The sequence below is a fragment of the Vombatus ursinus genome, unplaced genomic scaffold (genome assembly GCF_900497805.2).
Source record: "Vombatus ursinus unplaced genomic scaffold, bare-nosed wombat genome assembly UNPS02014841.1, whole genome shotgun sequence".
Taxonomy (NCBI): domain Eukaryota; kingdom Metazoa; phylum Chordata; class Mammalia; order Diprotodontia; family Vombatidae; genus Vombatus; species Vombatus ursinus.
This window is the reverse complement of record NW_020954619.1, coordinates 4,722,355-4,745,729: the sequence shown is the minus strand read 5'-3', so window position 1 is coordinate 4,745,729 and position 23,375 is coordinate 4,722,355. Positions and strand designations below refer to the sequence as shown.

The window sequence follows — 23,375 nt, the reverse complement described above, 5'->3', positions numbered from 1 at the left end:
AAGCAGATGGATTCTTTAGGGAAGGGGACTGAAAGAAGGCTTAAATCCAACTTCCTTCAGATCCTCAAAGAGTCATGTTAGAGCTAGAAAGAGCTCATCTAATCCAATATACTCCTTTTACAGGGAAGGAAAATGATGCCTTAGAGAAGGAAAGAGCCTTTCCCAGAGTCACAGAGGAAGGCTCATTCAACCCTTACTGAACCTGAGGCTGAACTAAGGAAGAGTCCAATGGAGCCCAAATCTCCTAGACTCAGAGACCTTAGAAACCACCCTTCCTAACTTCATCATATTAGAGAGGGGAAAATAGAGGCCTAGAGTTACTGTCTGAGTAGGGACTAAAATCTGAGGAATCCTGACTCATAGTCAGTCAATGAGCATTTATTCAGAGCCTGGCCTTCTTTAAACCAGGTTAGGGCAGCTAGATGGTACAGTAGATAGAGTGCTAGGCCAGGAGTCAAGAAGATTCATCTTCCTGAGTACAAATCCAGCTTCAGACCCTTACTAGCTGTACGACCCTGAGCAAGTCACTTAACCCTGTCTGCCTCAGTTTCCTCATCTGTAAAATAAGCTGAAGAAGGACATAGCAAACCACTCTGGTATCTTTGCCAAGAAAACCCCAAATGGGGTCGTGAAGAGTTGGACACAACTGAAAAATGACTCAGCTCTTGAAGTTTGGCTGGAGGATGGAGGCACCAGCCCTTCTAGAATAGTATCGTAGTTGGAAGGATCATAGGGAGGTTGTTGTCAGAAACAGTGTCTTGGTTGTTGGTATACTGTCTCCTCCATTAGACTGTAAGCTCCTTGACAGGAGAGACTGTGTTTTTTTTTGTTTGTTTGTTTTTTATGGGTTTTTTTTTTTGTTGCCTTTCTTTGTTTATCCAGAGCTTAACACAGTGCTTGGCACATAGTAGGGCCTTAATAAATGTTGATTTTCCTCCTTTGTTAGTTCCCTTCTTCTACATTTCCTTGCCTTCTCCTTCAAGCATGTGCTGAAGCCCATTGTTGAACACACAGTGGGAGCTCAGGAAATGCTTGGTAACTGACTGACAAGAGCTCTTATTTGCCAATACTCGCTTTGGCTGCCTGTGCTGGGTAGCCTCTGGGAAGAACAATCTCTCTATTCCTTTTAGGACTCATTTGTGGAAAGGGGATAATGATACCTGTCTCACTGGGGTATTGTGAAGATTAATTAGTTGACCTTCATCAGAGATTTTGGAGATCTAAAATACAGCTCTTAAAATAATTCTGCTTTTATACCATTCTCTGCAGATCTCAAAGCACTTAGCCATAATTATGATTATGAAACCAGCTCCTACTAGAAAGGTAATTGCTGGCAAAATAGGCTGGGCTCTTCCAGGAAATTCATAAAAGTTACAAATAATGGTAATTGTCTATCAGAGTGGACTGACTTTAGCACCAGTACCTTTGAAGAGTACCCAACTGCCTCCAGGTATCAAGGTATTTGCATTCGTGGGCCTCTTTGCCATTTGATATAATTCTTCTATTACACTGGGCAGACTTTGGACTGAGTAGTCAGCAGGTCATATGATACCATAAGCCACATATCTATAGCAAAATATTTTCCCTTCTCTCTATTAGGTAGCTAGGACAAGTATTCAGTTTCATAAACATTTCATGGAATCAAAGTTGTAGAGCTGGAAGGCACCTTATAGGTCATCCAGTTGAACTCCCTCATTTTACAGTTGAGGAAACTGAGGCCCATAGAAGTTAAGTTACTTGTCAAGGGTCACACAGCTCAGATACCTGAGGCAGAATTAGAATCCAGGTCTTCGTGTCTCCAAGTGCAATGTCCTATCCACTACCATGCTGCTACTCATTTATTAAGGGCTTGTTAATTGAGTAGACTGTGGTGGTGATAGGAAGTAGATCGATTCCTATGTGAGTTATCTAGGTGATATCTAGGTGATACATCTGAAGTATTGTGAGCTTATAATGGCCACATTTTATGAAGCTCATTGATAAACTGGAGAGAGGTCAGAGCAGGTCAGCTTCAATGGTAAAGAGCCTCTAATTCAGGTCATAGGAAGGGTCAATCTAAGGAACTGAGGATGTTTAGCCTGGGGAAGATAGGAGGCAGGGAGATCTGTTTTCAAGTATTTGAAAGACTACCATGTGAAAGAGGGATTACGCTTGTTCTGCTAGGTCCCAGATGTAGAAACAAAAGTAGTGGATAGAAGTTACAGTTTAAGATTAAAGTAAAACCATCATCATCACCATCATGATCATCATCGCTAGCATTTACATATGCTTTAAAATTTGCAAAACACTTTCCAAATATTAACTAATTTTATCCTCACAATAATCATGGGAGGTAGGTGCTATTATTATCCCCATTTTGTGGTTGTTTTTATTCAGTTTTCAGTCATGTCTTTCTCTTTGTGACCCCATTTAGAGTTTTCTTGGCAAAGATATTGGAGTGGTTTGCCATTTCTTTCTCCAGCTCATTTTACAAATGAGGAAACTGAGGCAAATGGGGTTAAGTCACTTGCCCAGGATCACACAACTAGTAAGTCTCTGAGGCTATATTTGAACCCACAAAGATGAATCTTCCTGACTCCAGACCCTGCACACTATCCCCCATGCCACCTAGCTGCCCATCCCCATTTTACAAGTCAGGAAACTGAGGCACAAAGCATTTGAATGATTTGCCCAGGATTGCACAGCTAGTGTCTGAGTTAGGATTTAAATTAAGGTAGTTAGATGGAACAGTGGATAGAGTGCTGGACCTGGAGTATAAGGGCGACCTGAGTTCAAAACCAGTCTCAAACACTAGCTGTGCAACCTTGGGTAAGTCTCTTAATCACTTTCTTTCCTCCCTCTCTTCCTTCTTTCCTTTCATTTTTTCCTCCCTTCCTTCTTTGCTTTTTTCCTTCCTATCTTGCTTCCTCTCTGCCTGTTCCTTCCTTTCCCTTCCTTCTTTCCTTCTTTCCTTCCTTCCTTCCTATTTCAAAAGTATATGTTGTGTTGAGGGGGAAGGGAGAAAATTCTGGAGACTTTTCTAAATCCAAAGTGATGAATGATGGAAGTTTCAAAAAGAATAGGAACTCAAGGAGACATAGAGGGATGGGGGTACTTTAGGCACCTAACAAATCATGCTATATACCTGATTACCTTCTCTATTCATAAGAAAACCACATATGAACCCTATACACAGTGCCTTAAAAATAAGTAACTCACAATCATATCCCACTGGCAGGTTTATAAATTCCTTTTCTTTTTTATGGTAATTTTTATTTATTTTTTTGTTTTCAACATTTACTTCCACAAGATTTTGAGTTCCAAATTGTCACCCCATCTCGCCTCTCCCCCCACCTCAAGATGGCATGCATTCTAAATACCCCTTCTCCTAGTCTGCCTTCCCTTCTATTTCTCCCCCCCCTTCTCTTATCCCCTTCCCCTTCAATTTTCCTGTAGGCTGGGATGGATTTCTGTACCCCATTTCCTGTATTTCTTATTTCCCAGTTGCATGTGAAAACATTTTTTTAAATCATGTGTTTTTAAAACTTTGGGTTCCAAATTTTCTCCCTTCCTCCTTCCCCACCCACCCTCATTGATAAGGCAAGTAACTAAATATAGGTTATATATGCACAGTTATGTAAAACACTTCCATAGTAGACATGCTGTGAAAAACTAACTCTATTTTCCTTAATCCCATCCCACCCCCCCCATTTATTCTATTCTTTCTTTTGACCCTGACCCTCTTCAGAAGTACTTGCTTCTGAATACCCCTTTTCCCAATCTGCCCTCCTCTCTATCATCCCCCTATTCTCTTGTCCCCTCCCCTCCAATTTTCCTGTAGGGTAAGACAGATTTCCATTCCCAATTGAGTGTGTATGTTATTCCCCTCTTAAGCCAAATCCTATGAGAATAAGATTCACTCATTCCCTCTCACCTTCGCATTTCCCCTCCACTATAAGAGCCTTTTCTTTTCTGGTTTTTTTTTGTGAGATAATTTACCCCATTCTCCTTCTCCTAGTATAATCCTCTCTCACCCCTTAATTTTATTCTCCAGATATAACCCCTTCATTTTCAACTCACCCTGTGCCCTCTATCCATATATCTATCTATATCTATATATACACGTACATATAATTTTTCCCCTCCAACTACCCTAATACTGACAACGGTCTCATGAGTTACAAATATCATCTCTCCATGCAGGAATGTAAACAGTTCAACCATAATAAGTCTCTTATGATTTTCTCTTTCCTGTTTACCTCTTCATGTTCCACTTGAGTCTTGTATTTGAAAATCAAATTTTCTATTCAACTCTGGTCTTTTCATCAAGAATGCTTGAAAGTCCTCTATTTCACTGAATGACCATTTTTCCCCTGCAGCATTATACTCAGTTTTGCGGGGTAGGTGATTCTTGGTTGTAATCCTATCTCCTTTGCCCTCTGGAATATTATATTCCATGCCCTGAGGTCCCTTAATGTAGAAGCAGCTAAATCTTGTATTATCCTGATTGTGTTTCCACAATACTTGAATTGTTTCTTTCTGGCTGCTCACAATATTTTCTCCTTGACCTGGGAACTCTGGAATTTGGCTACAATATTCCTAGGAGTTTTCCTTTGGGAATCTCTTTCAGGTGGTGATCAGTGGATTCTTTCAATTTCTATTTTGCCCTCTGGTTCTAAAATATCAGGGCAGTTTTCCTTGATCATTTCTTGAAAGATGATGTCTAGGCTCTTTTTCTGATCATGGCTTTCAGACAGTCCAATAATTTTTAAATTCTCTCTCCTGGATCAATTTTCCAGGTCAGTTGTTTTTCCAATGAGATATTTCACATTGTTTTCTAATTTTTCATTCTTTTGGATTTGTTTTACAGTGTCTTGATTTCTCATAAAGTCACTAGCTTCCAATTGCTCTATTCTAATTTTTAAGGAAGAATTTTCTTCAGTAAGCTTTTGGACTTCCTTTTCCATTTGGCCAATTTTGTTTTTTAGGGCATTCTTCTCCTCATTGGCTTTTTGGACCTCTTTTGCCATTTCAGTTAGGCTATTTTTTAAGGTGTTATTTTCTTCAGTATTTTTTGGGTCTCCTTTAGCAAGCTGTTGACTTGTTTTTCATGATTTTCTTGCAAAACTCTCAGTTTTTCCTCTACTTCTCTTACTTGCTTCTCAAAATCCCTTTTGAACTCTTTCAAGGCCTGGGACTGATTCATATTCTTCTTGGAGGCTTTGGATGTAGGAGCTTTGGCTTCATTGTCTTCTTCTGGTTGTATGTTTTGATCTTCTTTGTCACCAAAGTAAGATAATATAGTCTGACTCTTTTTGTACTGCTTACTCATGACCCCAGCCAATTACTTGAATTTTAAACTCTTTGTTAAGATAAAAGTCTGCTTCCAATGTGGAGAATGTACTGTCCCAAGCTTCAGGGGTTTGTACAGCTGTTTTCAGAGATACTTCTAGGGACCTGAAAAGTGTCAGTTCTTCCAAGGTGCTATGATAAGGGGTGAGGTGTTTTCTCAAGCTCCACCACGCCAGAGTTCCTCCTCACCCCAGGACCGCCCCTCAGAACGGTGACCCAGATTCAAGCACTGGCAAATCAAGAGATTCCTGCCTCAGCACTAGCAAAGAGATTCCTGCAATCCCCCTCTGATCAGCCACTTGATTCCCCCTCAGTCTGTAGGCTGGAAGCTCAGGAAACAGCCTTGGCCCCAGGGGCAGCTGAGACCTAGCTCCTTCTCTCATGGCAGTCACAGACTTTTCCTACTGACCTTCTAAGTTGTCTTTGGCATTTGTGGGTTGAGAAGTCTGGAAACCGCCACAGCTGCCCTCAGTTCAGCCCTCTGAGGCCTGCTCCAGAGTCACTGCTACGGCCCGCACGCCCACACTGAACTGCGCTCCTCTCTCCACCCGGTATGATATACCTTTCCAATCAATCATCCAGACTGTCTTTGGCTGGAAATTTGTTTCACTCTGTCTTTTTTGTGGGTTCTGCTGCTTTAGAATTTGTTTAGAGCCATTTTTTATAGGTATTTGGAGGGGTTTGGGGGGAGAGCTCAAGCAAGTCTCTGCTTTCCCTCTGCCATCTTGGCTCCACCACCCTTTTTCTCACAACAAAGTAGATGCCACAAACATTATCATTTCCATTTTGTAGATGAGAAAGTCAAAAGCTATCGAGGTGAAGTGACTTAGCTAAGGTTATACAAGTAGTAAGTCACAAAGTTGGATCTCACACTTGTGTTTGCTGGTGCCAATATTCAAGGCTTTTTAACACTACATACCACACTGCCTTCCTGTTATTGTTTCAAAAATTATTTTCATTTCAAAGATTATGAATATCAATTGAAAAATGTCACGTTTCCCAATTTTACACCTTGAAAAATAGAGATACAGACTAAATTTACCCTTTTTAGCCAAAAATGTATTGTAATTATTTCTGAATCAGTGCTTGATACACTAGATTTTAGGGATGATGTTGCCAGCCTTGAGAACTCCCATTGTGGAACCTTCCTCTACCAAGAAAGTTTCCTAAGGTCATGTGACTTGTCCAGGGTCTCACAACTAATAAGTATCAAAGTCAGGATTTGAACCCAGATCTTCTTGACTCTAGGCTTAGTACTCTATCTATTATACCACCACAGTACCAGAAGAAGAAAAAAAAAGGCAGGGGGGAAAAGGCAGGGAAAAAAAAGACAAATTGAGTTTCACTTATAGATATATATGTATATATTTTGTAATGGGAGAAGAAAGGCATTGGAGAATATCCCAACTCTCATAATGCAAAATAGCAACAACAGTGTGACCACCATAACCATTGATCACAATGTCTGTTTCCTTTGTGGCGTCATGAAACTGATGTATTTTGAAAATTCAAATAACTACAGGTCTTTATGTTCATGTTTTATCATGCTTTACTATATGATAATTTCCTTTGGTATTAGGTTCCCTCCAGATAAACTTTTTCAGCTGAGGGAGGGAGAGTGTGGAGGAGAGGCTTCCTGGATTTCAAAAGCTGATGTTCCCCCATATTTCTGAAGGGAGTGGTTTTTCTAGAGTAGAGAGCCCTGGTTTCCCTAGATGTTTCTTTTCTTCTGTTTGCTTCTCCTTGGCAACTCCACTATGTTTTGAGTCAGTGTGGTCCCTGTAGAAAGAGTCAGAGAATCTATGTTCAAATCTCTCAACCTTGCCACTTATCCCATATGACCTTGGGAGACTCAGCCTCTCTGGGCATCAGTTTCCTCATCTGTAAAATGAGAGTTGGCCTAGATGGCCATTCCAGATCCATGATCCTTTGGTTGTTTCCTTATTTCTTAATCTACCCCTGAGAAATTCTTCCTTTTAGAGCTAAACTTTGGAGAAAGGGTTTAGCTGCCTTCTTTCTAGCTCCTTAAGAAGAAAGAAAATGGATAAGAAAGGTTAGCTATTGCAGAATTGGTAAGCTGGAGTCTGGACGTTCACCTTGTGGCATGATAGGATTATTAGAGACCAGAGTTGGCTATGGCAAACAATGTTTTAAATTAAAGAGAGAGAGAGAAATGCCAAGTAGGACCCTGTATTATCCTTTTTATTTAGAAGGGAAAGCAGCTAAAAGAAGAAAAGAAATTTACCTTAAATATTAGTCCCTAAGAAATTCTGACTGACTTCCACCAAGACCTTGGGTATTTTTGCTGTTCCCTGGCAACCCTTCTGCCACCACCTTGTTTGAAATTGAAAATGGAGTGGCATGAATGCAAATGAGGTAATAAAGGGAAATCTCCTGTGAAAACTGCTGACTGTACCTGCCACACGAAGTGACAGTGTTGACATTACACAATTCAGATGCATTTCTTTGGTGTGACAATTGGGGAACCTTCGTGCATATTGACATCTCTGCTGCAGCCTGTTAACCTCCATTAAGACATGGTCTACAGCAATTTCCTGCTACATTAGATATTTTCTGTTAATCTCATCAGAGCCGAAATCCTATCGTTGGACTCTTCTTCCCATATTTCTCTGGACTTCCACCCCAAACAACACTTCAAACCCCAAGGTTAAAAAGAAAATGGAGATTTACCTAGTGCTCTGTGCTTTTTTGTCATGTTTTAACAGAGGGGAGGGAGTTATTTTATTGCTCCTTTTTTCCATAAATGATCATGTCTAAATGCAAGGAATCACAGACTTGCAGAGTACTCAAGTTGGGAGAGAATTCAGAGGTTATCTAGTCTAGAGCTTCTTATTTTTTTGTCATGGATACCTTTCACAGTTTGTTGATAATAATTGAAGGAAATGCTAAATTTTAGGTTGAACTCAGTGAAAAGAGTGATGTGATTTTTTCCCCCAAGCTTCCTATTGCTTCCAGGAGCAAATGTTCTGTCTGGCATTCAAAACCCTTCATAACAAAGCCCCCTCCTACCTTTCTAGTTTTCTCATACCTTTCTCCTTGGCACCTACTCTTCAATCCTGTGACACTGACCTCCTGGCTGTTCCACAACAACACTCCATCTCTTGGCAGCAGGCATTCTCTCTGGCTGTCTCTCTGTGCCCAGAATGCTCTCCCTCCTCTGAGCTGATGGAAGACCTCCCTGGCTTCCTTCAAGTCCCAACTAAAATCCCACCTTCTATAAGAAGCCTTCCCCAACCTCTCAATTGTAGTTCTTTCCCTCTGTTAATTGTTGCTGTCTTGCACACAGCTTGCTTTGTATATGCTTGTTTGTAAGTTGTTTCCCCCATTAGATTGTAAGCACTTTGAGGGCAGGGACTACCTTTTCCCTTTTTTTAAATCTCAATTTTAGAGAGAAGGAATTTTTTTATTAACATTTTTATTTAAAGTTTTGAGTTCCAAATTCTACCCCTCTCTCCCTCCTGTTTCCCCTCCTTGAGACAGTAAACAATCAGATATAGATTATACATGTGCAATTGTGTAAAACATTTCCATATTAGTCATTTTGTACAAGAAGACTGAAAAGAAAAAATGAAAGAAAGAAAATTAAAAATAGCATGCTTCAGTCTGTATTTAAACTATCAGTTCTTGCTCTGGAGGCAGATAGTATACTTCATCATTAGTCCTTTGGGATTGTCTTGGATCATTGTATTGTTGAGAATAAGTCATTCATAGTTATTAATCAAGCAATATTGTCATTACTGTGCACAATATTCTCTTGGTTCTGTTCACTTCACTATGCATCAGTTCATATAAGACTTTCCAGGTTTTTCTGAAATCATCCTGCTTGTCATTTCTCATGGCACAATAATATTCCATTACAATCATATATCACAGCTTATTTAGTCATTCCCCAGTTGATAGGCACTCCTTTGATTTCCAATTCTTAGCCACCACAAAGAAAAAAAACTACTTTAAATAGTTTTGTAGAAATAGGTCCTTTTCCCTTTTTGTGCATATATTTAGGATATAGACCTAGCAGTGGTATTGCTGGATCAAACGGTATGCACAGTTTTGTAGCTCTTTAGGCATAGTTCCTGATTGCTCTCCAGAATGGATAGATCAGTTCACAGTTCCACCAACAGTGCATTAGTGTCCCAGTTTTCCCACATCTCCTCCAACATCCAATATTTTCCTTTTTTGTTATATTAGTCAATCTGATAGGTATGAGGTAGGACCTCAGAGTTGTTTTAATTTGCATTTCTCTAATCAATAGTGATTTAGAGCATTTTTTTTCACATGACTATAGATAGCTTTGACTCCTTTGTCTGAAAACTGCCTCTTCATACCCTTTGACCATTTATCAATTGGGAAATGACTTGTATTTTTATAAATTTGGCTCAGTTCTCTATATTTAAGAGATGAGGCCTTTATCAGAGATACTTGTTGCAAAACAATTTTTTTCCCAGTTTTCCACTTTCCTTATAATTTTGGTTGCATTGGTTTTGTTTGTTTTTGCCTTTTTTTGTATCCACAGCAGTTAGCATAATGCCTGACATATAGAAGGCACTTAATAAGTATTTATTGGTTGATTCATTGAAATCTGTCCATAGTCCCCTGGTTAAGATCTTTAATCTAGTCCAACTTCTTCAATTTACAGGGGAGGAAAAAGGGCCTTAGGAGAAATGATTTACCCAAAATCACACAGCTAACTAGTGACAACTGAGACCAGAACCTGAGTCTCCTGAGATCCACTGCAGTATATCTATGTGGCTAGCTGTTCCTAGAAGGTTAATCTAATGGAGTATCTATCAACAAATATTGACTACCTAACAGCATATAAGACACTGGGCTAGATACTGGGGGATATACCAGGATACCCGTAACAAAGCGTTGAACTTGGAGTGAGGAAGACCTGAGTATGAATCCTGCCTCAAAGACTAGTTGGGGTACACTGGGCAAGGCTTTTAACCTCTCAGCATCATTTTTTTCTTCTGCAAAATGAAGATAATAATTGCGCCTTCCTTAAAGCATTATACAAATGTAAATTATTATTATTACAAGACACAGCCCTTGCCCACAAAGAGGTTACAGTCTAATTGGAAAATGAATGAAAGGAAAGGAAAGTGACTACTGTATGCCAAGCACTGAGTTAAATAAATTCTGCACATACACATATAAAAGGGAAGGCAGTCTCTACTTTCAAGGATTTATATTCTACTGGAAGAGACAACACATACAGGCCAGTGGTGACCAGGAAAAGGTGTTTTGGTTTTTAAAATTACATACAGAAAAAGTGAGTAGAAGGAATCTACTCCCATACATGCTGGGTATTAAATTGAGGTCCATTAACTCTTGCTAATTTTTTTCCTTCTGCAATTTTTTTGGGGGGTGAGGCAATCAGAGTTAAGTGACTTGCCCAGGGTCACACAGCTAGTGAGTGTCATGTGTCTAAGTCTGGATTTGAAGTCAGGTCCTCCAGACTCCAGGCAGTCTATCCACTGCTCCACCTAGCTGCCCCCCTCATTGACTCTTAATACATATTACCTCACAAAGTCTGAGGATTCAGAGGACAATTCTCACCCCCTATATCACCCCCCCACCCTCATGAGAGGATTGAGAGATAAGAAAAGTTCACCTTACATGTAAAATGAAGAAGCATTGTGTAATTAAACAATCAGTAAGCATTTATGGACCATCTATTTTGTTCCAGGCACTTTGTAGGTACTAGGGATAAAAATGTAAAAAGTAAAACAGTCCCTGCCCTCAACAAGCTTATAGTTGATGGAAAGGAGGCAACAGGCACATGTAGCACAAATAGACTTTGGGTTTGGTCACTCTGCTGTTTGTCCTTCATTTTCATTTTTGAAGAGGACCAATGGCATCATGGGTGATGTCTTGATTTGTGAGTAAATTGGATTTAAGTGAGGCAAAGTTGCATGGACGTTCACCTCACTCACTGTTCCAGAACCATTGAGGTCCAGTTGCAGGACAAAAGTCAGGACAACTGATGATGGCCTGGGATGCAGTGGATGACCTTGGCATCTTCAAAGTCTGGCAAGCTCTAAACTCTCCACAGCACTTGCTTTAGCCACCTTCATGGCCTTTGGAACAGATTGTTCTCATCTGCCCCTTCCACTAAGGAAAATCTTCACATGCTTGGGGTAGACACTCCACTAACTGACAGGTCTGAGGCCTGTTTGTTAGCTTCAGCCCGGGTTAGCCCATCTGCCCACATGATTTCACCAGTGTATCACCACTGCACATGCTATGGCTTCTTGGACCCACAAGTAAGAGCTGTGTGACAGGTGGACACCAAAGGTGGATGAGCAGCCCTGATATAGGTTCTGTTTGCCTCGGTTTCTTCATCTGTAAAATAAACTGGAGAAGAAAACGGCAAACTACTCCAGTATCTTTGCCAAGAATACCCCAAATTGGGGTCACAAAGAGTCAGACACAACTGAACAACAGCAAAAAAAAGGCAAGTAAAAGCCAGAAACATAAGCTATGACTTGGAACATGCAGTCTATTTGTGGAGATAAGACACTGATACAAAAAAGAAAAATTAAAAGAAATCATAAATGTTAAGTACCTAATTCATATTATAGTCAGTCAATAAGCATTTATTAAGCCCTTGCTATGTGCTAAGCACAGAAGCTCTGCCCTCAAGGGGCCTATATTGTAATAGAGGATAAAACATACAAATAGCTATATAAATTCATATATTTGAGAATATTGAAAATGGAAAGTAATGAGGAAGAGGGGGACATTTAGGGAATTGGAAAGGTTTCTTGTAGAAGGGAAGATTAGATCTGAGACTCAAAGGAAGCCAGTGAAGAAAAAAGGTAGAGTTTGAGGAAGAACGTTCTAGATATAAAGGATAGCCAATGTCAAAGCAAAGCTTCAGGAAATGGAGTGTCATGTGTGAAGAACCTCAAGAAAGCTCATGTTGTGGGATCATAGAGTACATAGAGAAAGGTAAAGTATAAGAAGACTGGGAAGGGATCAAGTTTCAAAGGGCTTTAGAAGTCAGAGGTAATAGGGAACTACTGAAGTTAATTGAGTATGGAGATGACACAGTTAGACCTGCATTGGAAGAAAATTGCTTTGGCAGCTAGAGCATTGGGGATTGATTTGAATAGGAAGATATTTGAGGCAGGGAGTCCAATTAGAAGACCATTACGGTAGCCCAGAGGTGAGGTGATGAGAGTCTGCAAAAGAGTGAAGATATGTGAGTGGAAAGATGACTTACACCAAATATATCATGAGGGTGAAAACTAAAAATCCTGGCAGCAGAAAGGGATGTGAGTACAAGAGAGGATTTAAGGATGACTCTGAGGGGTCAAGCCTGGGTGACCAGGTAGATGCTCATAAGGAAGATAGAAGAATTCATGGTCTCTGCTCTCATGGAGGGAAACATCTAGTAGTGAAGGTGAACAGAAATAACTATAATGCAAGTTAGGAAATAGTGTCTCACTGCTTACAACTTCAAGTATACCTTGCCATTCTTTTGTTTACACTGTTCTCTCACCCTAAAATGAGCTTCCTCCGTAGGTTTACCTGTCCGTTTTCTACCTATCTTTCAAAGCTTGGCTCATGAAATCTTCTATGAACCACAAAGACAGGCATATAGCCCTTTATACCTATGATTTCATTTCCTCATTCCATCTCGTATTATAGTTATTTGTATGGAGTGTAAATAGCAATTGTTTCTGTTCTGGCCAAAAACTCTGAGGGTTTCCCCTTCCAGAATGATTCTTTTGGGAAGGCAAGCTAGGCCATCTTTTGGACAATTCTTGCCTATCCTTTAATTACTGAATGGGTGTTGCCTCAGACAAACTGAGACCTGAGAAAGATCTTAACTTAAAAGGCCAAGGTCCCCCACTGCGTCTGGGGCCCATTGCCAGTCCTCCTAACCTACATCTTGTCACTGGACTTTGATGCTTCTGGAGGAGAGAGTGAGGCTGATGACTTCCCGCAGCCCTGCCTCACTTAAATCTAATTCATTTGCAAGTCAAGACATCACCCTCCCCATGTCATTGACCCCCTTGGAGAACAAATGACAAACAACAATAACAACAACAACAATTTGTGCAAAGTTCTTGTCTGCCCTCTTAGAAAATAAGCTCTATGATGACAGAGATCTCACTCTTTGTATTACCATGGGTGAATGAAGTTTCTGGGTTTCAGTTTCTTATCTATAAATTAGAGGGAGAGAAGAGATGGGGCATTGGACTAGATAATTCCTAAGGTCCCTTCCAGATCTAAATCATGTTATCACAGTGGAGAGGTCTTATTAACATTGACACTGTCTGCATCTCCCTGCTAAATCTAAGATTATCTAATCTTGAGTAAATCTGTGAGTAAGTCTTTATTCTCCAGGCTATACTCCTGACTTTCCACAGGACTTTGGCTACCATGTCATTGAAAATTCTTCATCCTAGAAGCTTAACACCTCCCTAGACTATTTCTCAAATTGAAAGTATCATTCACCCCTGCAGCCTCTCCCTCTGATTGGCTGGTTCCTCCCAGAACCCCCATTTTAAAGAGGAAGTCTAGGACAACTATGTCTTCATTTTTTTTCCAGGCATCACTCCTGACTAGCCACAGGACTTCCTCTCCCACTCCCCTGAACTGAGTACCCCCATCTCCCCTCCTTTCCCTTTTCATCTTCCCTTTTTGTGTTGTTTTCACTAGAATGTAAGGCTCCTTGAGTGCAGGGACTGTCTTTTCATTCTGCTTGCTTGTATTCCTGCACCCTAGCTCCTGGCACACAATAGGCACTTAATAAATGCTTGCTGACCAGACTTTCACCCTCAGGGTCTTGCACATAGTAAGTAGTCAATACAAATATAATGAATACAGCACAGAACAGCAACTTGTGTGAGTCAGGGGAAGAGGTATTGACATTTCAAAGGGGAGGGGCACATGCTCTCATATGAATTCAGGAAATGGGACATTGTGGTAGGTCTGAAAATCAGCTTGGGTGGCAGAGGAGACCAAGACCTGTGTTACTTACCACTGACAACCGTCTAATGTCTTCCATCAATTAAAAAAATTATCATCACAACCTAATATGTGGTCTGTAATAATTGCTAATGGTTCTTCAGGGATTCATGGCACATCAAAAGAATGTTTTAAAAAACCAACAACAATTATCATTTTTTGTACCTACTGTTATCATGCCCCTGCCCTTAATAGCAAGAGTAATAATTGTCTCTGTTTAATTTACTGTGTGGTTAAGGTATTTTTCTATTGTAAACCTGGGTTATGGAAAACTATTGGCTTGAGAAGGTATAAAGGTATCTAAGGACAAGTAAATGAAAACAGATGAAGGGGTGATCAGACTCTGTCATCTCCTTTATGACAATGAGCTTTGGAATTCCAGAAATGGGAACACGGTAGGGAAATAAAATAGGTATTTTGAGTTTAAAGCTTAGAGTCAGTCTGGAAAATAATCCCCTATTTCCTTAAAAATTCTGCTCAATTACAATACCTGCAACTGCCCTGATCCTTTTCTGGGCTGCTTGTGCCCCCCTACATACAATACACACATATACACATGTATGTATATATGTGTATCTTCTAATATGTATATTACATAATATAATTAATTACACTATGTATGTGTACATTTGAATATATCTCCTGGATCACTGCCTTGTCCTGGTGGAGAGGCTTGCATAGCTCAATGAAACTTTGAGCTATGCCATTCAGGGTTACCCAAGATGGATAGATCATAGTGAAGAGTTTTGACAAAAGGTGGAGAACATTGGAGAAGGAAATGGCAAACAACTCTAATATCTTTGACAAGAAAACCCTATGGACAGTGGGCATGTTAAGGTCTCTGAGGTCACAAAGAGTCAGACAGGACTGAACAACATGTGTCTATATTAATTATACTTATGTATGTACATATTGTCTCCCCCAAGAGAATGTAAGTTCCCTGAGGGTAGAAACTATTTCATTTTTGCCTTTGTATCCACAGCACCTGGAATAGTACACATAGTAGGTATTGAATAAAAGCTTATTAATTAATTGATTGGAGGACCCCATTCTGAGAGCCAAGGAAAAAGGCAAGCTCAGGAAAAGAGACAGGATGACTTAAGCTTTGTGCTACTAGACCATATGGTCTCCATAAAGTAAAGGTTCAGATGCTGATCTAGGGCAGTAGCTAAATCCAGCTTCACAAAGGACAGAACTATTTGTAACAATCAGCTGTCAAATTTGCTTCCAGCCAAGCACTCAGGACAAAGGATTAGCAGATGGAGGCAGAAAAAGAAGATAAGGAAGAGATGGGGGGAAAGAGGAGACGGGAAGAGAATGATAGAGATGAGGAAGAAGAGGGAGAAAAAGGAACAGAGTTTCCAAATACCAGGGACCCTAAGATCTGAAGGAGAAAATAATTGGATTCCAGACAAGGAAGAATCTTTCTTAGTCATGGTTGGAGCCAGGGGCAGGATTTCAATAGACCTATAACTTTGAAAACAAGGGCAATCACAAGGTACCTTTAGGCTGGAAACCCAAAGGAAAACTCTTTTAAGCCCAGAGATGACAGTACCTGCTGTAAGTGTGGGACTTCCACACCTAGTGCTTGGTTAGAGAAAAATGTTCTATAAACACTAAGACACAAAGAATACTTGTCAAAAACCAAATCTTCAGTTTGAAGACTTGAGCTTAAATCCAACATACAGCCCAAACAGGATTTGGCCAAATGACTCAGAGGACAAGATTGAGAAAGAGGGATTGTCAGACCAGAAAAGAGGAACTAAAAAAGAATAAGGCCCAGTTCTATAACATTTGCAGGTAGGACCAGAATTAATTGTTAAAGATTTATATACATTTATAAAACGTGCATAATTTAATGCCTCATATGCCTCCTTATGACTCTTAGTAATAAAATCCTTAAAATCCTAAAAAAAAAAAAAAACTTTCATGTGCTGTTTTTTAGGGAGCAAGGCTGGAGACAAGCAAAAAAGGTGACATAGCCTGGTATAGAGTGTCCTGGAGCTAGAATCCAGAAAACCTGGCTTTAAATCTGATTTCGGAGACTTCCTAGCTGTTTGATTTTGGGCAAGTCACTTAACCTTAAGCCTCCATTTCCTCATTTGTAAGGTGGGGATGATAATAACAGCACTCACCGAACAGAGTTCTTATGAGTATTGAATGAAAACATGTAAAAGTTTTTTGTTTTTAGTTTTTGTTTTTTTTGAAAATCTTGAATAATCATAGAAATGTGAGGTTTTATTCGCATCATCCAAAAGGTTTGACTCCATAACAAGGGAGTCCAGATCACAAGGACAGGTGGTAACAGTGAGGAATTAATAAAGGGGAACTGGCATTCGAAGCCCCAAGACTGTACTTAGAAAAAAGTAGGGTCATGAGGATACAGCAGGCCTATAGCATCTTGGTTTAAAAAAAAAAAGCATAAACATTGGTTATCACTATGTCAACCTAAGTCCAACATGGTCACTAATTATTAGTTCAGTTTAATTCAATTCAACAAATATTTATTAAGCCCTTAAGCATTCCTTAAATGTGTTTATATGCCTATGCTAAGCATTGTTTATACAAAGCCAAAAAAAATTATTCCGTACCCTCAAGGGACATATATTCTATTAAAGGTATTCAGAACACATGCTGACAAGTAAATGCAAAGAAATGCCTTCAAAAATACTTCAGGAGGGATTTATTGTGATTCAGTAATTTCAGTTGTGTCCAACTCTTCATGACTCCATTTGAGGTTTTCTCTCCAGCTCATTTTACAGATGAGGGAACTGAGGCAAATGGAGTTAAGTGACTTGCCCAGGGTCACACAGCTAGTAAGTGTATGTGGCCAGATTTGAACTTATGAAGATTAGTCTTCCTAACTCCCTGCCAGGAACTATACACTGTGCCACCTAGCTGCCCTTCAGAGTGGAGGGTGGGGAATAGAATACTAATAACTGGGGTAGTTGGGAAACATCTCATATAGGAGTAGGTTACAGAGCTGTGCTGGCAAGAAAGCTAGGAATTCTAAGAGATAGGGGAGAGGAAGGAGTGAATTCCATACCAGGGGGATTGGGAGGGAAGGAGGGAAGAGACAACCTACAAAAAGGGACAGAGTTGAGACAGGTGACAGCTTTTGGGCCAGTGTGAATGAAATACAATGCATGAAATAGAGTGACATAAAAGACACCTTGTACAGAGTTTTAAATGCCAGGCTGAGAATTTTGCACTTTATCCTAGAGGTAATAGTGAGCTACTGAAGCTTTTTGAACAGGGGAATAACATGACTAAAACTTCGTTTTATCTGGCAGCTAAGGCAAATGATGGATTGGAGAGACACTGGAATCAGGGAGACCAATTAAAAAGCTATTGCAATAGTTCAGCTAGGAGGTGGACAAGGGCCTGATCTAGACTGAAGGCTCAATGAGTGACATGAAAGGGAAAATGGCAAGAGATGTTGTAAGGGTAGAAGCAACAGAAGTTGTCAATGGATTAGATGAAAGAGACAGAAAAGACAAGGATGACTACAAAGTGAGGAACTTTGGTGACTGGAAGGATCTGCTAATTAAAGAAACTGTCAGGGGCCCAACCATTAACGAGAGGTCACTTCCTAGCTGCGATGGATCCACATTTCAGCATACACATCGCTAGTCCCTTTGCCCAAGGAAGAGTAATTCGGATGCAGTTGACCACAACCGGCATATGAGTATTCCTGTGTTCATCTCTGGGCAATTATACATAGGTATACCATATTACTTTCAACACACCTGCAACTCATCTAACTAATTTGTAGACAAGTACATAAGTTATAATAGGGTTCCTCCTCAGACTTCCAAACATTGTTTATAGTCCCTCAGACTTTTTTCAACTCAAACATTATGCATAATAGAGAAAAACATAGGTAAGATAATTATTTACTTTTCTGGTGATTTTATTATTTTTTCCCTTTCCCTTGAAACCTTGAAGAGGCATCAAAATAGTATCAGTGGTGGCTGACATGTATTTGGATTTCACAGGGAAAATGTCACTTTCTATGATCTTAAGAGCAAGAATTCTTTTTGGGATCCTATCATTATTACTTGATTGCTGTCTACAAAGTCAAAAGAAGTTCTTTATGAAGTCTTCAGAGAAATTGTTACCTAATAATGACAAAGGGTATTATTGAACCAATCTGTTTTGTTTGTTTTAATTACACTTGCTTCAACAGAAACATTTTCTATGCAACAATCTATCCCAAAGCTGAAAACCTGGGCCTTTTATTTCCATGGTGGTCTTTGGGCAGCCTACTTGTAATGTATAGATTGTAGGCCTTGGAGCTAAGAAGATCTTGGTAAGAATCCTGCCTCATACACCCATGGCAGGTGTAATTCTAGACAAGTCAGTTAACCTCTCTCAGCTTCAGTTTCCTTATCTGTAATCTCTCCTCACCTCTGTTTTATAGAAATCACTTTCTTTCTTCTAGACATAGCTGATGCTATACTTTCTAGGAAACCATTCTTGATCCTGACCTAATTGCTAGTGCCTTCCCTTGCCACTTTGCATTTAACTTCTTTGTGTTGTATTTCTATTTATTTTCTATATTCTGCATATGTGTATACATATAAGTATGTGTGTATGTATACTTGTCTCCCTTGTCAGAATGTAAATTCCATGAGAATAGGGACCGTTTCATTCTTTTTTTAAATTTTATTTTATTTTTAATTTATGGGATAAAATGAGCATTTCCATAACATATTATAATAAGAAGATGATTACACATAAAACTGCAAATCTATTATGTACAACTTTCTATTCATTTCAAATATATAATAGTTGTCGTGTAAATTTTTTTTCCTTTTTTTCTTCCTCCTCTCCCCCTTCACCCTAGAGATGGCTACCATTAGACACAAATAGGTGTATTTGTGTGTGTGTGTGTATGTATGTATGCATATAGTAAAATTATTCAAAACATACTTCTGTTTATCAGTTCTTTCTCTGGATGCAGAGAGTATCTTTCCTCATATGTCCTTTATAGTTAATTTGGGTATTTATAATAGTCAAAATGACATACTCAGCTCAGCAAGTTATTAAACTGCCTATATCCTTTGATCCAGCAATACTACTACTAGATGTGTTTCCAAAGATGATCAGGTAAAAAGGAAAAGAATATATATGTTCTAAAATGTTTTAGCAGATCTCTTTGTAATGGCAAAGAACTGGAAATTGCAGGTTTGATAGGTATCAATTGGGGAATGGCTGAACAAGATATATAATTGTGATGGAATACTATAGTGCTATAAGAAATGATGAGGCCAATTGTCTTAGAAAAACATGGAAAGACTCACACAAAATAATGAAGATCTAAATGAGCAGAACCAAGATAACATTGTATACAGTAACAGCAATATTATTTCATTCTTTATATTTGAATCCTCAGAATCCAGAACAGTTTCTGGCATGTAATAGGTGTTTAATGAATGTTTGTTGATAGATTAAGCTTAAAAATGGGTATAATAATAGTACCTACCTCACTGGCTATTGTGAGGATCAAATAAGATAATACACAAAAAGCAAATTCAAGCACTGTGTAAATGGCAGCTGTTGTTATCATTTTGAAGTTCCAGCCCTGAATATTTTCTCTTCTCTTTCAGGCCATGTACATGTTCTATGCTTTGGCCATCGTGTGTGATGACTTCTTTGTCCCTTCCTTGGAAAAGATTTGTGAAGTAAGTATCATATTCTCTCTCTCTCTCTCACTCTCTCTCTCTCTCTCTCTCTCTCTGGCTAATCAAGTAATTTCCTTAATTGTTTCTCAGCAGCGTTCTAATGATAGTACCACTTGGAAGGAAACCTTCCTGTTTCTGTTCACTTAATTTGGGGTCCTGGTATATGTCATGCAATTCAGTTCTTCCTAAGAAGGCTTCAACCAAAAGAGGAATTGGCCCCTAAATTTGGGTGAAACTACTACAAAACTAGATTTACCATTTTCATGGCTACAAAGCAATATAATGTAATCTTTTTCCCCATCTCCATTTCCTCCTCCTTCCCTTCCTTTTCCTCCTTCTCCTGTAACCCTCTTTTGTAGCTTCATACAAGTCCTTACAAAGACTGAAACTTTCAGACACAGGTTTCTCTCACTCTTTTTTCTCTCTGTATGTATATATAATTCTCAAAGCAGAAGCTAGAAAAAGGTAAGATGAAAGAATTGGGAATAAAGACCAGGAAAAAAAGACGATGTTAGAAGTCATCACAATAAGAAGGATACTGAATACCAAGTTAAATCACTTTAATCAAAAAATATTCACCATATCTGCAACTCTTTCATTCTGTCTCCCCTTTCATCTCCCTTGTACATTTTGAAATTCAATTCCCTTTATCTGGGAGCTCTGTGGCATTTTTTTTTTAAATTCAGAATCCCAGTTGGGAAAAGGGATTTCTCTCTCCCACACCTCCAGTCTGGAGCTCCTTCTGTGGTTTCTTTAAAATGTGGGTCCCCCAGAGAATGAGACTGTTAAAAACTAACTACTTATTATTTAAAATCTAGCCAGGATTTTGTTAGAGTTTTATTATTGCTATAATAACAAACAGCAGCATTTTTAATGTTTGCAAAGTACTTTACAAATATCATTTCAATTTTTTCCTTCACAACAAACCTGGGAGTTAGGTGCTGTTATTATTCTCATTTTATAGATGTAGAAACTGAGGTGAATTGGCTTGCCTAGAGACACATAGCTAATAAGTGTCTGAGGCCAGATCTGAACCCAGGTCAATCTGACTCCAGATTCAGAGCTTGATCTACTATACCACTAGCTGATATTACTAATGATCCTTCACTAATTTCCTACTCCATGACTCATTGTGGAATGAAAGTGACCCTGAGTCCTTGAACACTCTGCCTGCCCCTGGAAAGCTTTCTAAGGGGTACAATATGATGGTCTGTCTAAGGACCAACCTAGATAAATTTGGAGAAGCTCATTACCAGGAAGAATGTAGGGTAATTAATGTTTTAGCAGCTCTTAAAGACTATCTAATAAGTTGTGGCAAGATTGTAGTCTGGGTCTATAGAGGGAATATTCAACATGACAAATGACAGATCTTTGAAGTACTACTCTGGGGCCTGGGTTCAGAAGTATAATTTAATCAACATAGAGAACTTCTAATATGGAAACCTCCCTCCCGAGCTCATATTGGTCATTTGTTTGTAATTTATAGTCTTAGAGAGCTGCCTACGTCACATGGCCAGTGAGTGTCAGAGGTAGGATTTGAACCCAGGTCTTCCTGACTCCAAGACCAGCCTTCTTTCTACCATAGTAGATACCCTGCTGCCTCTCCGAAGTAACAATAATAATAACAACAACAGAAATTCACATAGAGGATTGCAGAGGGATTATTGGCACAGATCTATGCAAAGAGGTGAGAGGCTTACATACCTAGAGTTGAAAGGGAGCTAGGGCCACTTGTGGAGCAATAAAGCAACTCCAAAGATAGTGTGCTGGACTTGTAGTCAGGAAGACTTGAGTTCAAGTCCTACTTCAGACACCTAAGTAGCTGTGTGACTCTGGGAAAAACACCTAACCTCTCTCAGTCTCAGTTTTCTCATCTGTAAAATGGGGATGATAATAACAGCATCTACCTCACAGAATTGTTGTGAGGATCAAGTAAGATAAAAAATGTAAAGCCCTTTGCAAACCTTTAACTGCTGTATAAACGCTATTATTACTTAATTACTGGAAACCGAGGACAAAAGAAGCTGTGACTTTAATCCATCAAGAAGCACTTATTAAGTGCCTACTATGTGTCAAGCATGTGCTAGGAACTGGAGTCAGTATACAGCCAAAAGTGAAAATAGTAACTGCCTTCAAGGAACTTAGAATCTAGCCAAGGAAGATAACATATGCATACATAGATAGATGCAAAACAGATACAAGGTGATTTTGAGGAAATGCTAGCAACTAGGAGTGGGGGAAGGCGGAGGAGGTGGTCATGAAAGGCCTCATGAATAAGGTGGCTCTTGATGCCTAGCTTTGATGGAAATCTGGGATTCTGAGAGCTGGAGGTGAAGAGGGAATGCATTCCAGGCATGGGTCTTATAGGTATTTAAGTGGCAGACATAGAATTCAAACTCACATGCATGATTCCAAGATTGGCTCTCTTTCCAGAATTCCTCCCTTAAAGGAGGGATAGTGTCCACATCATTTGGGGTACCATTTTGCTAATGGGACTCCTAAGTAGATAGGGACATATTTTGTGAGCAGAGATGGCCTTTATTTAAGTGATTTGGAGACTTCTGATGATGCTTGCAAATCTACTGTCAAATTGGTTTACTCTTTTATATTCAGCATTATTCCCCTCTTTCCCTTGCCATTGTCTTTAAAAAATGAAGATAGTCTGGAGAGGGAACCATAACATTCTAATGTGAATCTATCAAATGTTTTTCAACTGAATTGGGTCAAGTTAGCAGCCTCAGAACATCGGCATCTGATAGAGAGGACATATTGAAAATAGAGAGAGTAGGAAAAAATAGAGATTCATAGGGGACCTCAAACACTTAATAGCTCACATAATTTTACCAGGTTTTCCCTGTTTAGGTGACACTGTGCCGGAAAATGGGCAAAGTGGAGAGAGGATGGGGTCAGCCCTAGTCATGTTTTCCAAGGCACCTTGCCCTGCCCCTCCCCCAATATTCTAATCCAATCTTGTATAAAAATGGTTACAACAATGGTTTTTTATTTTGTTTTTTGCCATTCTAAAGAGAACTGCTGTGACTTCTCTGACCTGGTAGGAAAGTTGAAGAAACATTACACAAGTGAATTTGTGGGTGGTAGGGAAAGAAGTTTACATCTGTGTATGTCTTTCTATGTTTACATCTCTCTGGAAATATGGGGCCAATTTTTATCTACAGTTGCATTTTCTCACAAGATTATAGGATTGAGGAGAGGAAATCTCATGGCTGCCTAGGAGGGCTTTTCACCTAGAATTCTAACTATCATATCTCATGTCTCCTGGAGTTCACAGCCTAATGTGGGAGAGAAGGCTGGCCTTGGGCAATTTTCAGTTTTGGGAAAGTTGCATTGTGGAGG

The 23,375-nt window shown here is 39.4% G+C and overlaps 1 protein-coding gene across 2 annotated transcripts in view; it reads left to right on the top strand.

Annotated features, from left to right (window-relative positions):
* Nucleotides 1–23,375, top strand: part of SLC24A3 (solute carrier family 24 member 3) — a 750,777-nt gene that overhangs the window by 511,782 nt on the left and 215,620 nt on the right. For both annotated transcript variants that reach the window (XM_027840422.1, XM_027840423.1), the window contains exon 4: nt 19,947–20,021. In XM_027840422.1, the coding sequence (XP_027696223.1) occupies nt 19,947–20,021 (75 nt within the window). The remainder of the gene's footprint in view (nt 1–19,946; nt 20,022–23,375) is intronic.